Raw genomic sequence first — 27,812 nt, forward strand, 5'->3', positions numbered from 1 at the left:
AATTGTGGAGGGCAGCCTGCAGTCTTGGGGTCGGAGGCTCCCTGGGGAGCCGTGGGTCCCTCCTCCTCGCTGGGGGTTGCTCTTGGCCCATGAGATGCCTCTTGTTGCTTGTTGATATATCATTGTCCTGTTTGAGCCCTGAAGAAGAGCCAACCCCATTATGCTCTCACTGCCATTGCCCAGCTACTGGTGTCTGTCCTAGCAGCCCACTGAGGACATTTAGCAGAGTGTGACCAAAACCTGCCTTATCACAGCTCACCTGGGACCAAAAACAAGCTTGGGGCAAAGGGGAGTTTCCCAGCAAATCCTGGCAGCTTCCAACACAGGAACTGCTGCCAGCTACTCAAGCTCCTGCTCCTTTCCTGCCCACTCCAGTGTATTTGCTCTTATCATCCAGCTCTTGGGAAAGCCCTCAGATATTGGCTGAGCCCTGGTGACTGTGTTTCCCAGTGCGACAGCCAGAATCACTCAAACCTCTGCTTCTTGCACAGTGCTTGAAGTGCTCACAGAGACATTCGCCCTCTCTGCCTGCTGCCCAAGGACACTGGCCTCTCTCAAACAGTCCTTGGGTTCTTTCTGGACAATCATTTACTTGCTGATAAATGTGGTATCTTGGGAGGAGGGAGAAGGCACAAGAAAAATCGTTTGTAAACTAGGCTCACATTTGGTTGACACTTTGATCCAGACAGGATTTTTTTTAACTTAAAAAAGTCTTGCTTTATTTTGTTGTGCTTCCAGCATTTCTCTCCAAGGGATACGTGGGGGCTGAAAAAAGGGCTACTTTCCCCTGGGCACTTCCAGACCCCTGGAGTCCACAGCTTTAAGGTCACCTCTCAGAGCCAGCACAGTGCCTTGGCCCAGCGTTGGCTGGGATAAGATTTGCCAGGACAGTTCACAGTGACCCAAGGAGCCCCCATTCCTTCCTCTCCAGGGGGAAGCTGCCCCAAGGCCTCCAGGCAAGAGGGAGGGGGTTCAGTGTAATTTAGATTTTGTCTCTACATCTTTCAAATATTTTTAGTGCTCATTAAAGTTAGAAAGTGGGAGAGACCCAGCTGGGACCAGCACTGTACAACCTTCACCCAAAGGCCTGACCACTGCCAGATCCAGTCCCATGTCTCTTCAACAGAAAGACAAACATACCTTTTCCCCCAACGTCATTTCAGTGGTTTTTTGGGGAAAGCTTCCAGCTCTTATGGGTGCTGGACATGATGTGCCAAATTCCGTGGTGGAGCAGGCGAGCGTTGTCTCCAGCAAACACTGCTCTGGTTCACACCAGCCTGGAGTTTCCAACAGGACTTTTAACCACTTGGATATTGGTGACTGGGGCATGATGAAAGCTGCCCCATGTGTCCTACCATGCAGTTAGGTACCTTGTAGGGTGGATGCAATGGTGGTCTAACCCATCACTGGAGGCACTCTGCCTGCATTGCTGCAGGCACTTGTGCTGGCATGGCCCTGTCAACCTTTCCAGTGTTATCCTGGCCCTGCAAAGGAGCCTGGAGAGTAGCTGGTCCTTTAATGGGCTCTCCTGGCATGGGCAGCCAGTGGAGCATGCCAGCCCTGATGGGACTGCAGTGACAAAGTGCTGATCTGGGGGCCGATAAGGAGCAGCAGTGCCAGCCAGTGCAGCAAGGTGAGACTATCAGGCCAGCAGAAAAGCCATTAGCTTTGTCCTGGGCTTTCAGACATGGGGAGAGGGGCTGGGGACAGGAGATGGGACAGACCTGCTGCCTCCTGGGGCTGTGCAAGGGCTTTGCAAGCTGCTTTTCTGGAGACACTGCCATTTCAGTGAGACCATGGATTGGAAAAGCTCTGCAGTTAGTTTTGCTGAAGAGTAGTCACAAAGCATAACTGCTGGTGGCTACAGTACCTTAGCAAGTTTAAAACCCTTGGGTTTTAAAATGCTCTTCTGTGCCTCTGCTGCATTTCTCAAGGTGTCTAGGAGCTGCTCTAGGGCAGGGCAGAATACTGGTCGTACCACGTAGTTGGCAGGAGAACATGCAACTGTCAACAGTGCTTCCAGCAATTAGAGCTCAAGTATTGTTTAGGGATTTCAGCTTCTTTCTAGATGGAAGTCTTTTGTTTCCTGGTGTGTACAGCTGAGACTGCTCTGCAGAAACCATGTTTAATGGGAGACTCAAAAACATACCCTGAGCAGCATCGCTTGAGGGAGTGCTCGTCCTCCAGACAACAGCAACATCCAATTGCTTTAGGTGTCCCCACCAAGTGACCCCAGTCACACGAAGCTCTGCTCATGCAGGGTAAGGGCCAGGCAGATGGGCTTCTCTCTCCTTCACAACGCTGTCTCTGCTGCCTGCACGGGGTTCAAATGAGATTGGAGAATGGTTTTGTGTGGCCGTCAGTCACTTCAAGACCATCCACAGCATTTTTCTGCCATCTGTCATTTTGAGAAGAAAGCAAACAAGAAAAAATAATAAACTCAAATTATTGCCTAATCAACACCGAAATCAGTGCTGCTTGCTCAGCCTGCGGGCCACAATTAGATGCCATCAGCAAATTTGGGCAGCTTGCCTGGGCTGCAGTCTTTTATCTCTTGAAGACTGACAGGCATCCCAGGGATCTGCAGGCAGAGGAAGGAGCTGTGATCTGTTTGAAGGACTTGCCTAGCTCTTTGAGGAAAGAGCACATAGTTCAAAACAGTAGGAAAAAAAGGAGTTTTTTGTTTGTGTTTGTTAATTAAAGGATGCCCCATACCAGAGGAGGGAACGTTTTGGTCTCCAGTCCCATCCACAGCACCATCTCACAGTAATGCCCTGCTTCATGCAGCCCCAGCACAGTTTGTCTTGCCAGGAAGATGCACTGGGTAATTTGGGAAATAAAGGAACATGTGTCACTTGAACATCCTTATAGCTGTATGGCAGCCTTGGGCCATTGCATGTCTGTGTGTGCATGCAGGATCTTGGTTAGAGTCACATATCTCCTCTTCCTCCTATGGCTGCACCACAGTCTGCTTTTCCAAAAGCTGAGAGCTGAAGCAAAAGGCACTCTGCCTTCACCTCAGTTGCAGCTGGGGAAGGGTGCAGAGCCAGGAGGGTGGTGAGGGGACCACCCCGTGCAGGGAGGGAGGGTGCTCAGGACAGCAGGGATCGGGGTGTGGGACTGGGCAGAGCAGGGGGCTGGACGCCCAGGCTCCACTTCTCACTCTCACTGGACTCCACATCTGCTTGTCCCTGTGCAGGCAGGGCTCAGAGATGCTCAGAGCAGCTTGGGGGAAGGGTTCCTTGTCCTGTCCCTCCTCCCAGGGAGGAAGGTGGGTTAGAGGAACAAGCCTGCTGAGGCTCCAGTGCTCTGAAATGTGATCCTGCCACAGGCACCTCCCTGGGCCCCACCTCGCCCTCTCCGACCTATATATGTCCCTGGCAGTGTCCAGGCACAAGGGACACAGGCTCGCACGGGCTGCTGGGCCCCTGCAGATCCCTGTGGATGGACAGGCCGAGGCACCAGGGCATGGTGAAGAACACGTACATGCGCTGGCGGCTCCCGCTCGTCTGCCTCCTCTGGGAGGTGGCCATGATTGTCCTCTTTGGGGTCTTCGTGCGCTTCGGCCCTGAAGCTGATGCACACTGGGAGGAAGAGAAGCGAGAGCTGAACCTGACCAGTGACATGGAGAATGATTTCTACTTCCGATACCCATGTGAGTATTCTGGAAGTGTAGTCCTGCTGCTGGCTAGTCCCCACCCATCCATCCCATCCCAACCCATCACATCCATCCTATTCTGTCCTACGGCAGAGCCTGTCAGAGGCAATCTCTCCACCTATTGCTAGAAAGTTGGGCTCTTGCCTTGTGGTTGGTTTGGGGTGCACCAAAGAGCAAGAGAAAAACCCTGTGGCCCTCCAGGCACTCTTGGGGCTCTGTCAGCAGGGTACTGTGACGTCTTTTTTCCAGGAATAGGGCTGACGTGTTCCTAGCACCCTGCAAGTTTCAGCTTGCTGCCCCCTCCCTCAGCTCTGGATCAGAGCAAGCCTTTCTGTGCATACAGAGGAATGGCTGTCGAGATCCTGTGACATCTTCCTCCCCTTCCTACGTCCTCCCCCTCACTAGCGAATTACCCTTTAGCAACTGGCATTTCAATGCCAGAGTCTTCCTAAGTTGCCAGGTTCCCAGGGCTCTTGGGTCACTGCACGGTAGTGCCACAGGGATTATCCAGGTGGTTAAAGCCCTTCTGGCTGGGAAGTGCCTTTGGGTGACTTTGATCTACAGGGCTGGTCATCTCTGTGAGCCTTTCAGAACAGGCTGCTTCTGTAGGCAATTGTTTCCAAGGAAGCAACAGGCCTGAGTCATGCATCTATTTAGAACATTTCCATTAAAAACACCTGCTAAATCAAAGAAGCTATAGCAACCTGTGGCTGCTGAGGATTAGCTAGTTCAGAGAAGGATTTGCTTACAGTAACCCACTGCTCAGCCAGCCTCCGAGTTAGTGTATGGCTGTGGCTGCCCTGAGCTCTCCCTGGAGATCTGCCCTTGGGACTAGCCCCACACAGGTTGGCATGAAGCAGCAGCAGTGCCTGAGAGCTGCTCTTGTCACTGATGTGCTGCGAGGACGTCAGGAGTCCAAGGAAGAGCTTGTAGGAACTAAGAACATGACGTTTCTTCTGTCCTCATATCCCACTCCTGCTCCACAGTGCCAAATAATCCCCCTCAAATGGCTGAGTAGATTCACTCAACTAAATCAGTCTATGGGCAACTGCTCAGTTTAGCTTTGAATTAAGTTTCTGTTTCAGACCCGAGGAAGGGTTCACGTGCCCAAAAGCAGAGCTGTTTTTTATCCCTTATCTAATCAGAAATAGTCTCTTTCTGCAAAGATGGGCAAACACAACAAGGCGGCCAAGCCCTGGAATTTTGATCCCTGTGTCCATCCAGCACTGCTCAGAAGAGAGTGTGGTGGTTGAACACCTGAGGATCATTTGTATCAACATATCTGTGCCTGCTGCTGTCCCCAGGACCTGTCTGCAGTGGCAAAGGGATAGGAGTAACAACCTGACATGTCCTTTGAGACAGAGATGGTTGGGAAGGCAGGCAGAGGGAATCCAGGTCCAGTCAGTGTGACAATTCCTTCTCATTTTGAATCACACATGGATATTCCCTGATGGGTGACTCATCTGCTCTCTAGGGGAAAAGAAATGAGATTCCTTGTCCGGGTAACATTCCCAAAGCCCAAACACTTCTGTTCGATAGTTATGGCAATCGTCCTCCCACAAAACCTTTAGGGCATGGCAGTGCCTGGGCTGCCTCTTAGTGATGCCAATGTTATTCTTCACAAGGGAAAACAAAGACAAGGGTTAGAAAAGGGTTTTGGACTGGGTGCAGTTTGAAGAAAGGCCTACTCTTCCTCCTGGGTTTGTACAGGGTCTAACACACAGTGGAGTCTTCTGTGTTTTTGGAGGGTACACAGTCTGCAGCTTTAACTCTGACCTGTGTATTTCTGCTTTTAGGATGAAAGAACGAATATATAATACAAATGGCAGCAGATAATTCCAGCTTTGTATTGTGCTGCTCACACTGGAGAAGAGAGAGAGGGAGAATAAATACAGCTGCAGAGGGAAAGTCTGTGGGACTGTATGGTAAAACCAGAGTAAGAAAGGCTGGTTCTTAGGACATGTGGAAGTGGAAAAGTACATTTGAAGTGACCTCTGCTGAACAGTTCAAGCTGCAGATCTTGTCTCCTTCCTTTTTTATGAGTGATTTCATGGGCATGGGAGGCATTTTAAAAACAAGCAGATTAGCATGGCACTACATGGCTTAAGCCTGTCCAAACTCTGGGGTAGAGTGGGTTTGGGATAGAGTGGATTGGGGGTAGAATGTATTTGCCATCACTGAATTTTTTTTGCCCTGAGCTTATGCCCTCTCTGAGGTGCACAGACATTGCTTGTTATAATGGTTTGTGCACTGCAAAACATAGAGCTTGCTGGTGTAGCTCCATAAATGGTGTGTTCATCTGTTCTACAGATCCCAGTGGGGGATCCCAGCCTTGGGTCTCCTGTTTATTCACAGGCACAATGGCCTGCAGTGAGAGGGCTTGCATGGTAAGTATGCAAGCATTTCAGCTCACTTAATTGCAAAGCGATGCTTATCTGATAGAAATGTGCAGCATTAAGAAGTACAGCAGGTTTACTGCACCAAAAAGGTCTTTCAAGAGGCTCACACAGGTCTGGCTTCCCCCGGGGAAGGGCATCTGAGGGGCTCGACTGAGCAGGTCTGAACATTAGTGGGAAGAACTGGGTCTCTCTGGTTTAAGCACTATAAATCTCACAAGGTGGATTTCTGGTCTCAAGGGTATTTTGGCACTGATTTCAGCAACATTTAAAAATGCACCTGTAAACTTTCCTTGTTCTTGTGCTCTCCTGGCTCTGGGCCATTGCCAGGACCCTGCATCGGACAGACCTACCCAAAATGATCATTCATGTGTTTTAACAAAACTTCACTGTTCATTTCATATGACATTTTCCAAGTCTTTTATAGAAGGGGAGAAACAATCTGAGTAGAAATGTTTTCTTCTGTACACTCCATTAGCCTCTGGTCTTCTCTTGCACACAGCTTTTAATAAGCATTTACTTACAAGACTGAGCCTTTTTAACCAAAAGCCAGTTTCTGAAAGCTGAGCCATTTTCAGGCTTAGAACAGAGGGACATAAGACAAACACACATTGTCACTTGAGTTCCTTACTGCCCGTGATGCAGTTGGTTTCTTTTCAACATCAAATGCAAGTGGCACTTGCAGCCCTGCTCTCCTTGCAGAACTGACAGTCCCTTCCCTCTCCTCAGCTTTCCAGGATGTCCATGTGATGATCTTTGTGGGCTTTGGCTTTCTCATGACGTTCCTCAAGCGTTATGGATTCGGAGCTGTGGGCTTCAATTTCCTCCTTGCTGCCTTTGGGATCCAGTGGGCTCTCCTGATGCAAGGATGGTTCCACTCTTTCAAGAATGGAAAGATCCTCATTGGAGTGGAGAAGTAAGGAGGAGATGGGCTCTGGGATGCCACCTCTTGACTGGCCAGTGGAAAAGCTGGAATGGGAGCCAAGCAGCTGCCAACACCTGTCCCTCAGTTATATCAAATCAGTCTCTAAACTGCCCTCTTCTCTGCACATATCTCCATTTGCCTTCCACCTTTTGGTCCAAAAGGTACCTGCCATTATGGTGGTACTGCTCAAAGGAAAACATGAGAGGAGCATCCCCTCTTAGTCCCAAGCCAAGCACTGTGGATGCCAGTGCTGAGAACATGTATAATCCACATTATCTAAATAACCTGGGGGAAAGCATATTTCCTGGCCAGTATGTAAGAATGGGAGGAAAGCCAATGGGAAAAACCCAGGGATGTGTCCTAATCACCTGCTTGCCTTTGGGTGGGATCTCTAGAGCTGGGGATGAGTGAGGGTGAGTTACAGAGGAGTATTTCCTTATCAAACCACAATTTTCCTTCCCCTTTTCCAGCCTGATCAATGCTGATTTCTGCGTGGGCTCTGTGTGCATTGCCTTTGGGGCCATCCTGGGCAAAACCAGCCCCATACAACTCCTCGTCATGACTTTGTTTCAAGTCACGCTCTTTTCAGTGAATGAGTACATCCTCCTCAACCTGCTCCATGTAAGGCTTTAGGTAGTACCCTCTTGGTTCTGTTCCTTCCTTTCTGCATCTCTCCAAATTGTCTCCCCTTGCTATGGCTCCACCAAGCTATAGTTCCTTCATAAGCATTTAAAATGCAAGAATTCAAGCAGAAAAATTAGGCAGATTATGAAGGAAAGGGTCAGTGGGTGTTACTTCCCCAAGAAGGGAGATCTTCTGGGATTTTAAACACCATCCTGGCAATTCAGGAGCACTGGGTCCCTCTGTCACAGCTCCCAAAGCAGACAAGGAGTCTTAGCACAAATGACCAGTCACTCTCTTTGTGCCTGAGCTTTCCATCTTGTCTGTTTTCCCTGCTGGAGTATGGGTATTGCAGAAGGAAATCAAGTGACAAAGAGGACGAGATGTCTGCTGACAGAGGCAGGGTTCCTGCCCTCTAAAAGAGGGCTTGGAGGGCTGGAAGCAAGCAGGCTCTCACAAGACTGCACCTGGGAGCCAATCTGGCTGTCTCTGCAACCTTCTTGCCACTGGGACAGGTCAGAAACTCCCCTCTGCCTCAATGCCTTCCAAGGATCAAGTGCACAGGATCAAGTGAGCGGAACAGAGAGCGGGACCAGAGCAGTTTTGTCCACCTCTCCATATGACTGTGTGCAGGCAGAAATGTTGAATGGGCAAACAAGTCGGTCACAATGCAAATCAGGCCTCAGCTCCAGAATGAGTGGCCGTGGCAGAAGCAAACCTCTGTTTCCCCATGGCTGCAGGTAAAGGACGCAGGTGGCTCCATGACCATTCACACCTTCGGAGCTTACTTTGGCCTCACAGTGACACGTATCCTGTACAGACCCAACCTGGAGCAGAGTAAGGACAAGCAGGGCTCCGTGTACCACTCCGACCTCTTTGCTATGATCGGTGAGTCAGCCCTCATCTCAAGGACACTGCTACATGTGGAGCACTCAGCTGCAGACAGCTGGTTCCTCCTGTGTCCCTGGGAAAAAAATGAAACCAGGATATGGAGCTGAGGAGCTCTGTATCCCAGAGGTCTTTCACCTTTCAGAGTTACTCAGCTCCCTTCATCAGTGGATGGGCTGAGATAGTGCTTGGGAAAACAAGGATGCATTATCCTTCTCTGCAGCAGCCCTTCTTGATGCTGGTCGCATCACGTGGGGTGCAGCTCCGGGGCAGCAGGACTGTAGGATTTAATTTCACCTTGTGCAGAAAGATGTTTAGAGGATTTTTTTTTCCAGTCCCTATATTCTCACTTTTCCCGTTCTCTTCCTTGTCCCATCCTCCCCATCCCATCAGGTACCCTGTACCTATGGATGTACTGGCCCAGTTTTAACTCAGCCATTTCTGAGCACGGGGATGCCCAGCACCGCTCAGCCATTAACACATACTGCTCACTGGCTGCCTGTGTCCTCACCACCATGGCCTTCTCCAGCATGCTGCAGAAGAAGGGCAAGCTTGACATGGTAAGCTGGGAGCAGAGAGCCCTGCAATGCCCGAGGGACTTGTAATGAGGCTGATTGAGAGTCTAGAAAATGATTGGCACTTGTCCTTTGCAGAACAGATGCAGGGTTTCAGGGCATAGTGGTGAAACCAGCATCCAGGCAGAAACTGAGATTATGTTGAATAAAAAAGTGGGAAATGTGTCTTGCAGTGCTTGAGGTGTGGGGTGATGCCCTGCACTGCAGTGGACCCAAGTCACAGCAGGAACTGGACTTGCTTTGCCCAGAGCTGGGTGCGTTGCAGAGCCGTGTTTGGCAGCACTCTCCAGCAAGCAGGGCCTGTGCAGCAGCTCGTGAGCAATCGGGGGGCTGACTTGTGCGTGTTAGGTGTGTGGGTGACATGTCTTTGTGACAGCAGAGCTTGCGTGACACACGGGTGAGACAATTTCCATCTCATCGCAACTCCCCACCCAGATCTGTGGATGCAAAGAACGTGTGTGGTACAGGGAGTGGGAGTCTATGTGCACCTGTGCTACAGACAGAAACTGCCTGCTCTTCTCCTGTTTTTTCACGACCAAGCAGGAAAATGGGCCCTGATATTTACTCTGGAGACACTTTCAGAGCTGATTCTTCTGCTTTGCCATTTGCACCATGCCTGAGCAATTACAATCTCCCTGAGATGCCAAGACAGGGCGGTTACTCCTGCAGGTTCACATCCAGAACGCCACGCTGGCGGGCGGCGTGGCCGTGGGCACCAGCGCGGAGATGATGCTGACTCCGTACGGCTCCCTCATTGTCGGGTCCATCTCTGGCATCGTGTCCACAGTGGGGTATGTCTACTTCACGGTGAGTGCTGCTCGAGGGGTCTGCAGCCCTGGTCTGGCTGAGGAGACCAGAAATGGATTCACTTCCATTTGAGGATTCCTGCTTCCCAGAATCCCTTATGAGATGCACTTCTGACTCTATTTACTGCCCCAAAATGCTCAGGAAGATGCAGACTCCCAAGAGGAGAGTGTTTGGAGGAAATTTTATTATTTCATCTTGATCTTGGCTCACATCTTTGTCTACAAGCCCTTAGCACTTTAATGGGACACAATGTCAATCTTCCTTCTCTGCTTATCCTCTGTGGAAGGAACTAATCCTTTCCAGGGCCATGTTCATCTCCCTGATCTCTCTCTACTTCCCTCTCCCTCAGCCTTTTTTGGAGTCTAGGTTGCACATTCAGGACACATGTGGCATCCACAACCTCCATGCCATGCCAGGCCTTATTGGTGGCATTGTGGGGGCCATCACAGCAGCTGCAGCTACAGAGGATGTATATGGAAAGGAAGGGTAAGACAGCTTGAAAATCTTCTCTGAGAATACATTTTACCTGAGGCTCCTTGGGCTGGGAGCAAGGAGCATTTAAAAGTCTTTGTTAATTGTTCAGTTGCCCCTAAAAAAACATGAGGTGCAATAAGTGTCTTGGACTTACCGAAGTGTAAAGACCTCATCTCTTACCTCTTCTTGTAGCCTCAAAAAGTGAGCCACAGTCCTGCTGCTTGGCATTATTCTGGGCCACAACGGGTAGGGAAGCGTTCCTCCCTCCTCCCTGTATTGTTTTGGAGGGTCAGGTACGGGTGAAGGTCTGAAATACAAAGGGCATGTTTATATTTTGTGGTCCTCCTAGGTAAAGCTTTGCCAGGGGCCAGAGTAGAAGGAAATGAGCAGTGTTTTGGTCATTGCAACACTCTCCTGGTCCGTTACAGGGGAGGGATGGGGCTAGGGAGGAGTCCCCGAGGGAGCAGAGCAACACATCTCCTGCCAGGAGCAATCCTCGCCGTTTCTGCCCTCGGCAGGTTCATCAAGGCGTTTGACTTCACTGACGTGTACCAGACGAGGACACCCAGTGTCCAAGGAGGGTTCCAGGCGGCCGGGATTGTGGTGTCTCTGCTGATGGCGTTTGTCGGGGGGGCCATTGTCGGTAAGCCAAAGGGGAGAGTTGTGCCCGCCTGCGGCTAAAACGGAGGCATCCACGTGCTCCTGCCCATGGCTGGATGCGCCCGGGGCGGGGGACGGCACCGAGCACCGTGCCAGGGCTGCGTTTGCCCCCTTGGGTGGACCATACGCATCCCGCCTGCATCCCCCCGGCATCACGGCCCCCTGCCCACCGCCCTGCCCGCCTCCTTCCAGGGGGCATCCTGAAGCTGCCCATCTGGGGGGACGCCGCCGCCGAGAACTGCTTCGAGGACGAGGTTTACTGGGAGGTGAGGGGGGTCCGGGGCGGGAGCGGGGCGGGGGGCACGAGATGGCGCTGTCGGCCCGCGGCCCGGCCCGGGGGGCTCAGGGGGCTCTGCCGCGCCGCAGGTGCCGGAGGACGAGGAGAGCGACGTGTACCACATGCACAACCCCGACAAACCCACGTCGCCCTGAGCCGCCCCCGCCCCGCTCCTTCCCCGCCGCAGGACCGCGGGCCCCGCTCCGGGGCCGAAGGCTCGTTTACTCCCCGTGACGACGAGGGCTCTGCCCTACTCTCCTGCTTTTGTAACGCGCTGTTGTGGATAAAATAAAGACGTGTTCTTCTTTCCAGGCCTGTGCTCCCGTGTGCCAGCGGCGGAGCGGGATGGGATGTCGCTCAGACCCCCTCTCTCCCACCAGCGGCACAGGGCAGCTGCCGGGAGAGCTCTGGGCTGCCGGGGGCAAAGAGGGGGCGCTGGGACGCTCCTGACACCTGGGAACCAAAGTGGAGGCATGAACGATGGCAATACAGGCTGGGAGTATTAGTTACATGATGTATTAGATAGTGCAGGCTGGGGAGATGCCAGGGTTAGGACCTGGCACCTTAAGATAGTGATCCTGAAGGTGTCCATGGCAGGGGCTGAGCCCCTGTGGGAAACACAGGCCAGGCTGGTGCTTTTTGGGGAGAGGGTGCTGGGGTGCAGCAGCTGTCCCTGTGCTCATCTAGCCATCCACGGTGTGGGTGAAGGCAGCTGTGAGTCTGTCTGCACTCCTACATGTCTCTACCATCACCTTCCCTTGACCTGCTCTACTGAGGCCTCCGTCAGCTCCTTGGGAACCTTGTTTGTGCATACAGCGTAAGATGGCAAGACTCTTTCCCTCTTTTTGGCTTCACCCGTTTCTTCCTGTGTCATCAGACAGCTCCTTCCACTTATTGGTGCTATGCCATATGTATATAACTGCAAGAGTCCAAAGCCAGAGCATGGTGTCCCTCTTAACTGGACTATCAGGCTTCAGCCAGAGTTGGAAGAAACAGGACTGAAAATTAGGCCTAAAATCTGCATGTTTTCCTGGGTGATTTAATGTGAGGAGCAGGAAAGGAAAAGAGCGAGGAGGGGGGAAAAGGAGGTAGGAGGGCTGATAGGTCTCTTCACTGCATCTAGCTGTAATTCTCACACCTGAGGGGGGGAGTCAAAAGTAGCTATTCACATCCCCTTGGGATATGACACCCTCATTTTCCATGCTGGGTAAAGACAAAAACCCTTTACAACATGTTTCTGGAATTTGTCAGCGGCTGCCAGCAGCAGCATGTTAATTAAATGTCGGCAAAGATGGAAGCAAGAGGCTCTGCTCTAATTGGGCACTTTGCTTGGTGGAGCTGAAAAACATTGTGACAGAGGAGGAGGTGCCAAAACACTGTGTTCCCCCACCATGGTGCGGGGACGGGGACAGCCAGGCACGGGAGATGCTCTTGTCTGAACAGCCGTCGCCTCTGTTTGGCCTGAAACAACCTCACCATTGAAAAAAAGAAGAGTAATACAGGACCTAAAATCCTCCATAGGATTGGTCTCAACCATGACAGCAGTGTGGGATGCAGGGAAGTGGTTGCTTGGCTCAGGGGAAATTCAGAAGTATCATAGCTGGGCCATCAGGAGCCCCAGCCCACTTGCCAGCAAGTGGTGTATTGTACCTTCTTTTATGATGGCAAAGGCAGGGCTACCAGGGGTTAGAAATGGCCTCTGGAGAATGATCCCTGCAGAGGCTGAAGCATACATTGTGCTACATCCTTTCCCCAGGACAGGGGTGGGAAAATGAAGGGCAATTCCTGATTTCCCTGTGCTGGGATCTGCTGAAGGAAGGAGATCACCTCCCAGCCTCTTTGCACTGGGGAAAGGATGTAAACAGCCATTTTCTGTTCACAGCTTCATCCAGAGAACCCATCAGAAGCCACCACTGGGGTGTTTACTGACAGGCACCCTAGACAATCTCATTTCAAAAAGGGAGTCCTAAACTTTTTGCCCCAAGCTGCAAAATTTGAAGGCAGAAGCAGACCTGTTGGGAACTGTATTTCCTACTGTGTCACTGGACCAGTGTCCCTCTGTCCCACCCTTTTGAGTTCTATCCATGTCCCAGATTAGCAGTCATCCAGCTGTGTGTCCCTATGGCCTCTGATCTTCCTTCCCAGCAGCTTGCAAAGGGCCATGAGGATGAGCAATGGCAAAGAATGGGTGACCCTCATTGCTTTAGCGAGATGGCCAGCCCACATCTCTGGTGAGGCAGGTCTGTGAGCACCAGGAGATGGTCCTGCCCCATGTGCACATGCTGGAAGAAGAAGCCCCGACCCAGCTCCCTGTCCCTCTGGGCTCTGCCTCCTCCTCCTCGTGGGAAGACACCTCAATCGCCCAGGCTGCTGGGCAGCGAAGCGTTTTATTGCCCGTGCTCTTGTGGGGCTCAGTCTGGTCTCAGTACCTAAATCACTCGCTGGGGCTGGCCTTGCAGTTTTAATTCTCTGGCAAACAATGCCGGGGTCGAACTGGCGTGTTTGAAGAGCGGTCGTGGCCCCGGCGGTGGATGGAGGGTTTCTCAACAGGGGAGCGTGGAGAGCAGAGGATTGGGCTGCTCAGGCAGGCAGGAGAATGTGTGAGAAAGGGGCTGTCGATACTCGCAGGGATTAGGTGGTACAAATTGGCTGGGAAGCACCGGAGGCATTGACCAAAGTTGTCCTGGGGCAGGTTCCCATGGGGGGGGTGGCTGAAACAACCTGCCTTCAAGGAGGTTGGAAGGCCCAGCCTGGCTGCTAATCCCCTAGGATCTGCGGGGCACAGAGCAGAAAAGAGGTTAAAAAAAAGGGAAAATCTCATGTAAAGGTGGTGGTTTCCCCAAGGGGATGATGTTAGAGAGAGCGGGAAGGGGGCGGGGAGTGAGGGGGGAACAGCATCATTTAATCCCGCTTTTAATAGGCAGGTGGTGGGCTTTGCTTGCACTCCTGCTCCTGCGAGCTGCTGCAGAGATTTTGGCAGAAGGCCTTTGCTCACCTCTTCTGTCCCCCACTCCTGTGCCTCTGCAGAGGGGCCCCATCTGTGGGCCTGCCCGGGAGAAGGTGGGGTTGCATGCTTACATCTGTGCCCATGTGTGTGTTGGTGTGTGTGGGTGCAGGTACACGATGCACACCCTGGGTTTGGGCTAGAATGGGCTCACTGCACACCCCAGGTGTTGGCCATGGTGTATCTGATGCTGGCAGCATGCCCTGTGTCCCTATGGCCATGCCTTCAGCCTTCTTGACCCTGTACAACTGGCACACTGAAATGCACATTGCCGATGTCGCTGCCGATGTTGGTGTGTTGTTGGCCACAGTGCCAGTGTGCACATCCATCTACCTTTGCCATGCACATCCATCTACCTTCGCTGCGCCCTTCCCTCCACCTTTGCGCTGGAGCGAGCACGTGCATGTCCGACCCGGCGTGTCCACACCTGCGTGAGCACTGCTCCAGCCGCTTCTGAGGGAGTGCTGTAAATTGTAATCAGATTAGGGCAGCCGGTCGCTTAGGGCCCTTGAAAAGGGCATACGTCCCCTCATCAGTACCTAGCATTGAGTCGCACAAAGGGTCTAAGTAACTCGGCAGGGGTCGGGCCCTCTGGAGCGCAGGGGAGGGGGCTCGTCTTTCTTTTCTCTCTGTCCCTTGTAATTATGTCAATTTGCTAGCCAAATTGTTTGCTTGAGTGGACAGTGGGGGCTTGCCCCCCTTCACGCCTCCCCCCCACCCCTAACCCCATTCATGTGCTAATGTGGGAAGGAGCATGGCCTCCTGACTTCGGGAGGTGGCCGTCAAGGAGCAAAGCGCAGGGGGACACGGGCTGGGAGAGCCCCTCATTTACGTGCCCATGGATGCCCTGGCCTTGCAGCCCAGATGAACAGGGCACTCCTGTTTGGTTTAGCCCACAGCAGGGTGTGCAACACTGAGCCAGCCCCAGCCAACCCTGTTTTTTATTGGCCATCCCTCACCTGTGCCACATGCCTGCTCAGGCCACTGCATCCCCAGGGCCAGGAGCCGTGCCCGCCGCACAGCGGTTTTCCCGGCACACCTCCCCACCCGCACACCTCCCAGCATTTGCATATATTCTGCCTGCAAATCCTTGTCAAGGGGACCCTCTTTATTGCCTGTATAGATCACAGGGTGTTAGTTAAGGGGCTTCTTTGTATTGCCTCAGACAGCTGGGGTCATCAAAAGTCCTGTGGTGGGAAGGAGAGACAGGAGGAGGGGGGAAGCCCTGACAATACGGACTGAAGGATTAAAGAAGCATATAAAGTTCCTATTGAGTGAGACAAGAGGCTGTTCACTCCCAAGATTGACAGCAACCAGGAGGCGATTCCCAACACAATGTCCAATTAATTCTCTACCCTCTTCGCTGCCTTCTCCTCCCTCCCTCCTCTCCTGGGCTGGGGCATGAGCAGGGAAGGGCTGAAGCTAAGATCCTCAAGAAGGTAATTAATTATTCCTGACTGAGAGGAGCTTGCCAGGGTGCAGGCCAGTCCCCAGGCTTGCTGGGAATCCATCCCCCTCCCACAGGCTACCATCAGTTTGGGCCACTTTGGGATAGTTTTCCTTTCTATCACAGGCAGAACTGTCCCACCAAAGGTCCATGTCCATAGCAGGTCCTGGACGATAACCATGGCTACTGCTGAGCCCAGAAGAGGCAGATTTAGGGCTAAAGCCAGGCTGGCAGTGGAATGTAGCAGGACAAGGCAGCAGCAGCAGGAGATCTAGGGAGCAGGGGAAGGTGCATGGCCAGGATGTATGGGCATGCAGAGCCTCTGGGGAGAGGCAGAGCAGCATGTGCCAGGCCTGGGGATCACTGCATGTGCAGTGGCAATGGTTAAAGCAGCTCCACCTACCCTGGTTCTGTAGGGAGAAGTAGGCTCCTGGCAATAAGTATGCATTGCCACTGTCCCCTGGGCTGGCCACCCACACCTGCCCTAGCGCTGGTCATAACAGGGCATGTAGGAGATATTGGTGAGTGTGCTGCATCTCTTTGCTGTACCCATGTAGAGGAGAGGAATCTGGGTCACCATGTGAAATTCCTGCAAACCACTGAGTACAAACTGCTTGATTTGTCTGGTTGGGTTTTCCCCTCCGCCCAGAGGGAGGAAAACACCTTTTGCCGAGTTGGCCATCTTTTTCTTAGTACTCTCTGTGGTAATGAGGCTCCCAGACATGAGTGGCAAATGTCCTTCAACAGTGACAAACATCCCCAAACCACCTAACTTGGGAGAAAAAGCCATGCAACTAGAACAGCCCACTCTCACTGCAGGGACATTTTGGTCAGCCCATCTTCTCTGTTCCTACAGCTCAGCACTGACCCCTTCCCCTTTGCCACGTCTGTCCACGGCTCTGAGAATGCCCTGGTCAGCACAGAGTGGAGGGACAAATGCTGAGCAGGAGATGCCCTCAGGATGCCGGCATGGGGCTGCCAGCGGCTCGGCACCTCCTGCCCGCTCCCTCCCGCCGCACACGCTCCCAGTGAAGTTGTTTGAAAGTCTTCCGGCAGTTTTCGCGGCCAGGAATAACAGATTAGCCATGATCTGATCAGCCCAGTATCTAAGCTGTATTCTCCCTGCTGACAAGTATTTGAAAGAGGGGAGGGGCCACTTTCAGCCCAACGATGAATCTTTCACCGACAAGAAAAGACCCTTTTTTCTCCCCGCCGGCCGCGGGCTGCTCCGTGCCCTGTTGCTAAGTGAGACCCGGGGCTGCCGCTTGCACGCGGCCGGCTCCAGCGGAGCCCTCGGGTTAGCAGGATCAGGATATTCACACCAGACATCTTGTTTTTCAGGGAGGGTGTTTCTTTTCTCACCCGCCTTTGGCTGGCAGATAACAGCTCGCTGGCGAGACCTGGGGTTGCCCCCAGCGAGGCAGCTTGCCCTGGGAGGAAAGGGAGGGTGCAGAATCTGTTGGAGGGCAGATTGGTGAGCTGGGCTCAGGTGCTCAGCCCTAAATGTCCAGGGTTTCTTGCCACATCATGGGGGTGTTCCTATCTGGGTGCAGAATGGCAGCCACCCCACAGCCCCCATGTCCTGGTGGGCTGGGGCACAGCAGAACCTTGGGGATGTGGGCTTGGAGGATGCTTGGTGCTGGTGGCCAAGAAAAAGCCTGGCTTGGCCTCGTGCAAGGGTGAGTCTGGGCATGGTGTTGCAGGGGGACATGTGGCAGAAGAAACAGGAGGATGATCTCCAGGCTTGGGACAGTTTTTTGGTCCCTGCAACTTCACTCTGTTCCAGAGCACCTTCTTCCCCAGTCAGCACCAGTCGGAGCAAGCGACACCGAGAGAAAGAAGGGAAATCACTAAAACAAAGGCTTTCCAGGCTATTTCTGGAGCTGCCAGCATGAGGTGCCCTCGCCTAAGACATGTTGCTCACATCTCCCTCCTCCTGCACAGCAGCAGTCAGTGCAGGCAGGACTGCAGGCTGCCAGGGCCTGAGCTGGCACCTTCCCAGAGCCCTGCCTGCCCTCTCTCGCAGGCAGGGTGCTGTGGGGGAGGAAGGCGGCTCTCCTTCGTGCGTGTACCCCTCCAGTGACTCTCTAGTGCTGATGCCGAACCTCCCTCACCAGCTCCAAGCAAAGGCATCCCTGAGTATTACAGATGAATGTCAGCTCAGGCTCTTTGTGAGCAGCCCTGCACAGGAAATCTCCCTCTCCACTGCTGTAGGCAGCCTGGAGAAATCCCCTCATCCCTACCTCAGCCTAGGAAGTCTTTCTTGACTCCAGACTCCTGTGAGCCCTTGATATCCTGACAGGGAGAGGTGACCAGGGTTAATTTCACTGACATGCAGGACTGTGGAAGAGACATGCAGAGAGGCTGTTGCCTTTTCCATGGGACAGATAAACCACTCTGGCACAGCACCACAATGGCTTCATCCCCACGGCCATGCCTTGTGCCCAGCTGGTATTAAAAAAAAAACAGGGAAAGATGCCAGAGGGGCTGCAAAAGTTACTGCTGCTTTGAGCAACACAAAAAGGAAAGAAACCCTGAGCCTCTGGGTTTGAAACACAAAAGACCGTATCTGTGGCTGTGACACAGCCCCTTTCTGGAGCTTCAGCAACACAAAGCAGCTGAAAAACTGGCTTCTCTGGCCCGGTGAGCTCTCCTGCAGTTTATAGAGGGTCACTCAGTGGCTGAAGGGGCAGCACCAGTGCTGATGTCATGGCCACCTCCAGCACCATGGGCAATGGGACAGGATTCCCAGTGCCCAGAGAGTGCCCTGAGTCACATCAGAGGCATGATGACTTTCTCCAGTCTTCCCATAAATAACAGGAAGGTGGTGTTATGGTGCAGGTACTCTGTCAGTTTGTGCTTGCCGTGGAGAGCAGTGGCTGTGTGGGCTGCTTGCCATGCTTGGTAGTGGACACCCACCCCAAATAAATCCCTCCCAGCCAAAAGCTTCTGAAGAATATGCTCAAATCTCTCTAGGCTTGAGCCAGCAAATCACAGGCAGGGTCTGCTGACCTCTGAGACCCTCACACAGTCCTACCTGTCCAACTAGCTCTCACTGTCACCAGTGGCTCTTGGCTACTCTGGCAGGGGCAAGCTCCCAGCTTTGGGACCTTAACACTCCTCTGGTACTTCAGGCCAGATTTCTCACTCTTTTTATGTGTCCCTGCCAGCCATGAGTCATGTCCTCCACTGCACAGACAGGTCTCCTGCCTTGCTCTGCAGCCAGGAATCACCTGTGCAGGCAAGCGGGGGGATTGGAGCACAACACCCTTCATTCTCTCCTGGGGAAGGCTGAAGGACTGTTAACATACATCTTAAAGTTTCCTGGCCCACTGCTTGGTTAAACTTGCAAATGACCTCTGTTTCTCTTGGATAAACTGTCCAACTCATTCACTTTATCATCTGCAATATGATGACCCACTGCTCACGCCAGGGACACAAAGACCTGTGTTTGGCTGTCACTGACCTTCACACCATCATGGCACCGACCAGGTTTTTGGGAGCTCAATGTGCTACAAAAAGCAAGTCCCCAGCATCAAAATTAATTGCTCCTGACTTCATTCCTTTTGTCTCATTTGTTTCTCCTGGCTTTCCCTCCAAGCCTTGGCTTTGTCTTGGCTTGTGCTTGGCAGGTGCTGGAAGGTGCCTTGTGGGTGAGAGCAGGAACATCCCACTTGGCTGCAATTTTCTCTGGGGAATCCTGAACCACCAAAACCAATTTGCTCTAACTCTGGGTAGTCTCTACATTGAAAATGCTCTATAAAACCCTCCTCTGGGAAGGATGTGATCTGCAGAGAGACTTGACTGTCCTCCTGATGGTCTGATCATCAGCAGGAGAGCACAGGGGCTGTTCCACGGCCGGGGACTGAGCAACACCATGTCTTCTTGAGGAAGACAGGAAAATTTACCTTCAAGAACTAGTCAGTAAAACCTGATCTGAGAATTCATGTCCCAGTGCTGAAATAAACCATTGTGCAGCAAAGAATAGTACACAATGCAAGCACTCAGGAAAGAAGAAAATAATTTTATCCTGATTTCTAATGTCTTCCTGACTTGTGAGCACCCTTCCGTACTCACACATGTCAGCAGAACACCACGGAGATATATTTATATGAAAATCTGGCTGTCTCCACAGCTATCTATAGCGTTCCTTCCCATGTCCTTAGCTCCATACTATGGCTATGGACTCTCTTTGGTTCCAGTGCCTGGAACATCCTTGTGCAAAGGGACAGTGTCAGCACCCTGTGTCCAAAGGGAACCAAAACAAAGAGCCATCGTGGGACCAAAACAGTAGCTTGGATGGTTTGGGGGCACACAGGGAGCCTCAAGCATCGCAGCATCCTTTTCTGGGGTGCTGCCAGTGGGGAAGGGGGTCCTGCCATGGCCTCCCTGCAGACGAGGGCCCCCGCTCAGAAAGAAGTGGCGGCACATCAGTATGCAGAAGTGGTCGCTGCTCGCCAATAAATTAGCATAAACCACTCTAGGAGGTAAATAGACATACAAGGCGCCAGTGTGTGCAGCGTGGGCTGCGGCTTTGTCTCAGCCCCACTATTGTCACGGCCCCTGCTGCACACTGACCGAGTGGGGCCGGTGTGGTGGGCTCTTACACTTTTGACTGCTGGATAAAAGGGGGGAACATAAAGAGAGGGGAGAACTTTTTTTCGGGTTTTTTTATAAGTCCAGACGAAGTTACAGACGTCTGTTAAACGTCAATTACAGCTGAATAAAGACGTCTGCTTGAGGCTTAGTTATGGCTCCTTTCAGCCACCGAGATTTTTCCAGGGCTGGCCCGGGATGCCTTCGGCAACCTAATTTGGAGATTGTAACTCTATAAACAGGCTCTGGCATTAATGAAGGCTGGTGAAAATGCAAATGACGGCATGGAGGGGTCTTGGGTACAGGACGGGGTCCTGCATCTTGCAACGCGGGGCAGGGAGCAAAAAGAGGAAAGTAAAGGAGAGGAAGAAAGGGTCCATGAAGAGGAGTGGGGATCCATAAATAGAGAGCTTTACGGGGTTTGCTGACTTTCCTCCTGGCGCTCTGGGAATCTGGTCCCATCATCTGTTAACCCTCTGGTTAACCCTTGTTGTGCTCCTGGCCATACAAATCTGGTTGCCTATGTTTTTCCCTGCAAGACCAAAGCCCAAATACCCACAAACCAGACATTTAATGCTTTAAAATCCTGGAGAATCCCTGGATGTTTTGGGGAGTCCAGACTAGATAAGAGAGGGTGTCAGAACAGTGTGAAGTCTGCAAGGAATCATTCCTTTTGGAAGGATGGCTCATGTTCTCCATGACTCCCTGTTGCTTAATATGCATTTTGTTGATGTCTCCTTTTGTCACAGGGAAAAGGCCCCTCACCCCTCTAGCTGAGTGAGAGGGGAATGAAGCCCCAGGTCAGTGTTTTCCACACCATTAAAAGTCATCCCAGTGACCATAAAGACCAAAACACTCTTCAAACTGGAAAAGGAACCTGGGGACCTCCTTCCCGCTTGGATACATCCATGTCGAGAGGCCGAGGGTGGAGGGGTGGAACTCCCTTTGGCCTCATTAGCAATACTGTGTTGTGTCCTGGGACAAGTCAGCAACTGGTGAGGAGAACCAGGTCCTATCATATAGCCATGTCATAGCTAGATGTTGAAACCCAGAATATAAGGAATAAGCCTGAAAATCAGAGTGGAAACAGCGCTGATGCTGAAGGCAAACTGTGTCTGATGCATACTATAGAGGAGGCTCACTCCTCGCTCCCCTGGCCCATGGAACATCCTTGCCATGCTCTGCCCTGGGGCTCAGCGCTGTGCTGAGCCATGCAGTGACTGTGGGATGGATGATCCAAAGGAGCTCCAGTCTCCCTCCTCTCCTCAGATCTTCTGGAGATCTTCTATTTTGGAAATGTTTGAGAAGAGGGGTGAGGATTTTAGGGATAACAGTAACAAAGGAAGCCCCTTCCCATTCCTCTTCTTTGGGAAAGCATTTTCTTCTCATGTTTCCACTCTGTGGGGAGCATCCTCTTCCCATTCCAGCCTCTCTTTTTTTCTTCTCTATTATTCCCTTTCCCCCATCTCACATTGGTAAGACACTTCCCTGTCTCCTCTCTATTTTCATATCAGAAAAATCAAACTGGGAGAGAGACACAGAAACTCTAAAGACACTCCACAACCCCCACACACCCCATTTTCCTTGGAGAAAATGTATATATTGTACTAAATTCAGTAGACTCAGAGTACTAGGTTCTTCCTCAGTTCACAAGGTTGGGAGTTGCAGTCCCATCCACCTCGCAGACCTGCATGGGACTGGCTTGAGGGGGTGACAGTAAGGAGGATTTATTGCAGAGCATTGAAACATCAGAAATGTGCATTCCAGGTTCTTCCCCTTTGGGTCATGATCAGGAAGGAGCCTGCCCTTCCCAAGCCATTATCCTGACACTGCTGGGGACTAAAACAAGATGTATTTTCCATCCACCCATGGATTCACCACAATGGCCTGAAAAACCAACAGCATGCTTCTAGAAAACACCCGAAAGATTCCCTTCAACCCAAAGAGCATCTACGGGATAGATTTAGGCCAGAAGATTTTCTTCTGTTTGTGGTTTCTACATAGTTGAGCAGATTTCCTGCTGAAGCATCCTGAGAAACCCCTAGTTGGTCCTTGGGAAGTGTGAATGAGGTGATGTGCTGAGGCTATAGGGACCCCTTGCAGGGAGGTGGCACATGTTCATGGGTGTCTTCTGCAGGACTTGATTTTTTGCAGGGGGATGTGGTTCCTGGCAAAGCCAAGGGAAGGACAGGAGGGTGCAGCCTCAGAGGGCTGCAAACACTGGCTTAGACAGAGATGCAGAGCAGCAGTACCTGAACAGGCATCTGGTTTTATGGGCTGGACTGGGATTGCTGGCTCTCCAAGGCATCTGGCTGATGTTACTGTACATTCACATCCTTTCGCCTTTCACCTGGGAAGAGGTGTACCAGGCAGCTTTTTGGGAAGCTGACTGTACTTCCAAGGAAAGGAAGGTCAGACTTTGCACTGAAAAAGTATCACTGAGCCCAGAAACCAAGAGACAACAGAAGCAGAAGGGATGGAAGTAGGAAGGAGGATGGAGATGAGAGGATAAAAAGGGGGGGATGTGAATCAGGGCACAGAGCCAGCCTGGCGGACAACACCCAGGGCTTCCCAAAAAAAAAAAAAAAAAAAAAGGAGGATGGGGTGGACCAGCGACAGCTGGAAGATTTAATTGCTCCTCTCCACAGACCTGCTCGGCTCCCTCCCTCTCAGATCTGCATTTCAATATGAGAGCAGCAGTAAGTGGGATGCCGCTGGAAGGGGTTAGAATGATTAATCATTTAAAAAGCAAGATCTTAATTACAGGGTGCAATTTTTGCTATTTAAGGAGTCCATTAGTTTCCAGAAAGGAAAAAAAATATATATATACTGCAGGTTATTCTCCTTTTGAAGAAAAGGGGAGGGGGGGGGAAGAGGGGGGCCGTGGCACCCAGGCTGGCGTGGCCGCCCCTGCCTGGGCGAGGGCGTTGGTGTGCGAGGATGGCGAGGGGGAGGTGGTGTCATTTGTTCCCGAGTGATATTTTTGAAGGGTGCTGGCTGCGAGCGTTCGCCGCGCTCAACCACGCGTTGGCACAATCTGTGCCGGAGCAGGCAGACGGCTTGTGCTCAGCCTCCCCCGGCACGGCTCCTCCTCCACCGGTAGCAAGGGGAGTATTCGGCCGCTGTCAGCGCCACTGACCCCTCGGCCAAAATAGCTCCCAAAGGATGTATTGTGGGGTAATTGCCGTGATAACATCTTGTCTGCTGGGAACCGGGCGGAGACCTCGGACGGCTTATCTTTGCCCCCGGTTGGGGCAGCTCCGACCATGCCGGGGGACTGCAGAGCGCCATGGGCCACAATGCTACCCCTGATGGGTGGCACGGGGCGTTGCGACACAAGGGGACACCAGCTCAGCTGATGCCCGGCCCGGCGGCTGCGGGCCCGGCCCCGTCTCTCTCCGCGCCGCAGCCTGGAGGGAGGTGACGGGGGTTAATCGCCCACCGCCTCCCCTCTGACCCCTCTGTGGGTTTTTCTCTTGTATGGTCATTTAGCCGTCCCCTGACACAAAAGGGAGCGATTAAACACAGCTCAGGCCCTTCATGCTTTAGTGGATTAATTTGCTGATCCCCCACGGATTAAAGGTCTCGACAGGATCAGCGGGAGCAGCGGGGCAGACCCCGGCGGGAGGAGGCCAGCGATAGTCCCGGGCAAGCCCCAGCTCGCAGCAATCCCCCTCTCCTGGGACCTCGTGGTGTCACCGAGCCGTGTCAGGGTTCAAGGCATCGGAAGCTTGCCTAAATACCGCACCCCCAACCCTCCTGCTCGCGTTGCCGACAGCCGAGGGATGCAGGGTCGCTATCTCACAGCTCGCTCCAGGGAGCAGAGCCTGTTCCTGTGCACCCACCAAAGGCGGATGGGGACAGCGTTCTTCTGGCTCTTCCAAAGGAAAGGGGGAACCGTGGTGACTTCGGGGGGCTACGCCGCAATGAGGGGGGAGCGCCGTTGCCCTCCCCATGCCTGCGGGAAGCAGAGATTGCATCTGCCTTTAATTACTCCCTCTCTGCATATCAGATGCTCGTGCACCTTCTGCACATGAATGCTGATTAATTGCAGGGTTAGGCTCCGAGGCAGGCCGGACCACATTATTTCTGATGTTTGCTCTTTTCACGAGGAGAATAAATGCCATGAATCCACAGTAATCAGTGGCTTTTAGCTTGTCACTCTTATGACACTCTTTACTTAGACCAGGAAATGGCAAATGTGGTGGAAATAAGAACTTTATTATCTTTTTTTTTTTTTTCTTTTCTCCCAAAAGGGAGGTGTGTGGTGAGGAGGGGGAAGAACATGGTAGGGGCATCTTGTGGCAAAGGGAGAAAGCAGCTCCATTTGCCTTGTGCCTGAGGAGCTGTGCTTCACCCTGTTTCATGAGGGAGAGAAGAAAAGCAGCAACATCATCTTTGTGAAATGAGGACAGGATGGCATATCAGGCTGGGGCTGTCCTGGAGCAGTGGTGGCACGCTGGGCACAGTAGGGCTGGAAGGCAGAGGGGTCTCTGCCATCCTCCATAGCGCCTGTGGCCTTGCCTGAAATGCCAAGCTTAGCATGCACTGTATGACCACATCCCAGGACAGATGTCCATGTGTGCTGCATCCAGTCTTGGAGACACAGCCCAACTAGAGAGGAGCAAGGCCTGGGGGAAACCCAGAAGGATCATCTTAAAGCGGATTGGGTAGGAAGAGACCTTAGAAATCATCTAGTTCCAACGCCCTCATTCCAAGGATGCTGGGACTCCTGGCAGGAATGGGCTCTGGGAGATAAACGGCAGCATCCCACAGCATCTCCCACCACTCATCCCTTGCCTTCCCTCGCCAGCAAGCCTCATTCTCCTCCCAGCAGAGCCCCATCGGCTCAGGTGGGAAACCCTTTCACCGCCTCCCTCAATGCCCTGCTACCGATCTCATTGCCACCGCTTAGCTCAGTGCGAGGGCAGCCCTCGGCTTTTCAGCAGTGAACATCTGGCGTGCGGCGGGCGGCTGGCCACCGGCCGCCCCGGCCCCCTCCCCGCGCCGCCCCGCCGGGGATGCCCGCAATTAGACAGCCCCGAGCCCCTGGCCGTGGCCCCACTCAGGTGAGTGCCCGGTTCCGAGGATGGAGGTGTAATTAAGGTTAATCAGAGGGCCGGGGGTCAGGGTCGTGGTGGGGAGACCCAGCGAGCCTAATGGCGGCCGTAATTAGGCAGCTGTGGAGAAGCAGTTAATGAAGACGGGAACCGTTAATAAAGCTCTTCCTGAGCAGCCTTCTGGCCCGGGTAATTGAGGGATTTGCAAGTGCCATCTCCCCCTTAACCCTGTAATGAGCAGACCCATGGCAGCCCGCGTTAACCCTTCCAGGGACAGAGGCGGTGGCGGCGGGGCCATCGGCCGCTTTGCGGGGATGTGCCAGCAGGGCTGGGGTCGTGGGATGTGGGTTTGAGCATCTCTCCTTGCCACCGGGTCCCCAGGGCTTCCTCTGCCCTGTGGCTTCCCTGGGAGCCCTTTGAGCCATGCTCAAAGCGGCTGGCAGAGACTTTTCTCGCAGATGCTGTGGTTTCCCACGCCTGCCTCGGCATTATGCAATCCCCCCCCAGCCCTCGCCGCCCCCCCGGCCCCACCACCCACCAGCGCCGGGATGTCATCATCAGCCCAGGCCCTGGGAACCCACATTGTTAGCTTAGTAAATAGAGAAATCCCCACTCAAGCATTGCAAATGAGGGCAGAGGGGGAGCTGGGGAACCGCGCCGGCCACGGCGGGCCGCAGGGTCTCTCCCCTCTCTCTCTCTCTTTGAGTTGTCAGATGAATTCAGTGGTTAACAAAGAGCAAGGGAGGGAGCTGAGCTGCCGTCGCAGCTGGGCAGGGCGGTAAGAGGAGGCAGGACTGCAATGCCACCACTCCAGCGAGCAGCTTCGGCCCTGCAATACCTGCTGCAGGTGGGCAGGAGCTCGGTGTACCCCCGAGACTGTGCTGGCCGTGTACCTGAGCATCAGTAACTCTGCACCCTGAGGCTTGTACTGCAACAGGAGGTGACATTCCAGGGAGTGAGACAGCTGGGGAAAAGCAGAGGAGCCGGGGACACATCCCATCCTTACTTTCCTTCTCTTGCTGCTGTTTGTACCTGCATGGCTGCAATTTCCCAGGGAGTCCTGGGGACCCTGCTGAGTTATGGGGACCCACAGTACCCAAACACTTGTGAGCATCCTGAATGTGTCAGTAAGGAAGTGAGGCAGATCAAAAGACACAGAAATGCTTTTATTTTGATCTGAAATAGAAAACAAGCACAAAGGGGCTGTTTTTACAGAGTGGTGATTCTGCTTCTCTGAATGGGGCATGAAAATTACTCAGTGAGTGGAGCATCCAGTGACCAGTGCCAGCTCTGGCAGCTGTGATGCTACTTTGGCTGAACACAGCAAAGCCTCTCTTGGCCCTACCAGGAGTTTTCCTTCATCTCTTACCAGGGATCCTCCTGTTTCCCTCTAGCTCTGGGTTTCTGCACATGCAGGGAGGTGTTGAGAAGTGCACACCTCCCTGTGCAAGGTGCACAGGGGCTGAGAGCTGCTGTACAAGTACATCCCACTTGGCATTAGTGTCTGGAGCCAGACTCCACACTGACATCACTGCCTACCTGACTGCCTTGCAGCAGGCAGGGCAACTGGCGGGGTGGAGGTCTTTAAAATCTTTATTAAGATGTGGAGCTGTGGGTGTCCTTACCTTAGCCTAGAGCTGGAGAAGGTTGTGGTAACGTGTTGGGAGCTTTGCAGACCTTCTGGTGCGGTGAGCGGCAGTGCCGTTCCTGATGCCGAGCAGTGCTTGAGATCCCACTGTCACCATGCCCACAGAGCTGCTGTCCACAGGAATCCCAAGGGTTGGCATAGCTGGAGAGTCAGGAGGAGCCATGAGGTCTTGGCTGGGACCAGACACCCAGAGGTGAGGGGATGAGATGGAACCACAGCTTCAGGGCTGTTCTCTCTCCTAATAAAAAGCTTTTGCTTTTTTCTGCATCTGTCACTGGATGGTCAGGGACCTCTGCCTAGAGGACATGTTTTTCCAGGCCATGGTGACTTGTGAGGGGTTGGAAGATCTCGGTCTTTGGTTTCTAATGCTAACCTGGCTTCATTGAACTGTTCCGTTAAACTCTTCAAATTGTGTGTTTCTATCTTAATAACATGGTGGGGTTAAAATAAAAAAAGGGGCTTTCTGCAAGTGATAGCAAAAATGTTTCACTCTGTATCTCTGCCCCTGGTTTCTGCTGGTGCAGAAACTAGGCACTGGACTAGCAGTGGATTCAGAGGTGTGGAGGAGCCCCTGAATTCCTGCCAGGGGGTTTGTCAGAGCACTGGCAGCTTGGCCACCCTAGTAACTTGTGCCATCGGCTTATCAGGACCAAATCCTTACCCCAGCACAAGCAAGGGTAACTGCTATTGCAATGAGGCAGCCAGAGGCAGAGCTGCTCTGATCCTGTACTGGGAGTGAACCCCACACTCTACCCTGTTTCAAAGGTTACAACTGG

At 52.8% G+C, this 27,812-nt stretch overlaps 1 protein-coding gene across 1 annotated transcript; it reads left to right on the forward strand.

The window, feature by feature from the left end:
* Nucleotides 1-3,126: 3,126 nt before the first annotated feature.
* RHCG (Rh family C glycoprotein) lies at nt 3,127-11,593 on the forward strand. Its single transcript, XM_064668996.1, has 10 exons — nt 3,127-3,655; nt 6,784-6,970; nt 7,450-7,600; nt 8,341-8,488; nt 8,882-9,048; nt 9,733-9,870; nt 10,220-10,356; nt 10,863-10,987; nt 11,197-11,270; nt 11,371-11,593. Exons 1-10 carry the CDS (start codon nt 3,445-3,447, stop codon nt 11,434-11,436), a joined length of 1,404 nt encoding a protein of 467 aa, XP_064525066.1. The 5' UTR covers nt 3,127-3,444; the 3' UTR covers nt 11,437-11,593.
* Nucleotides 11,594-27,812: the final 16,219 nt, after the last annotated feature.

The sequence above is a fragment of the Pseudopipra pipra genome, chromosome 12 (assembly GCF_036250125.1).
Source record: "Pseudopipra pipra isolate bDixPip1 chromosome 12, bDixPip1.hap1, whole genome shotgun sequence".
NCBI classification, from domain to species: Eukaryota; Metazoa; Chordata; class Aves; order Passeriformes; family Pipridae; genus Pseudopipra; species Pseudopipra pipra.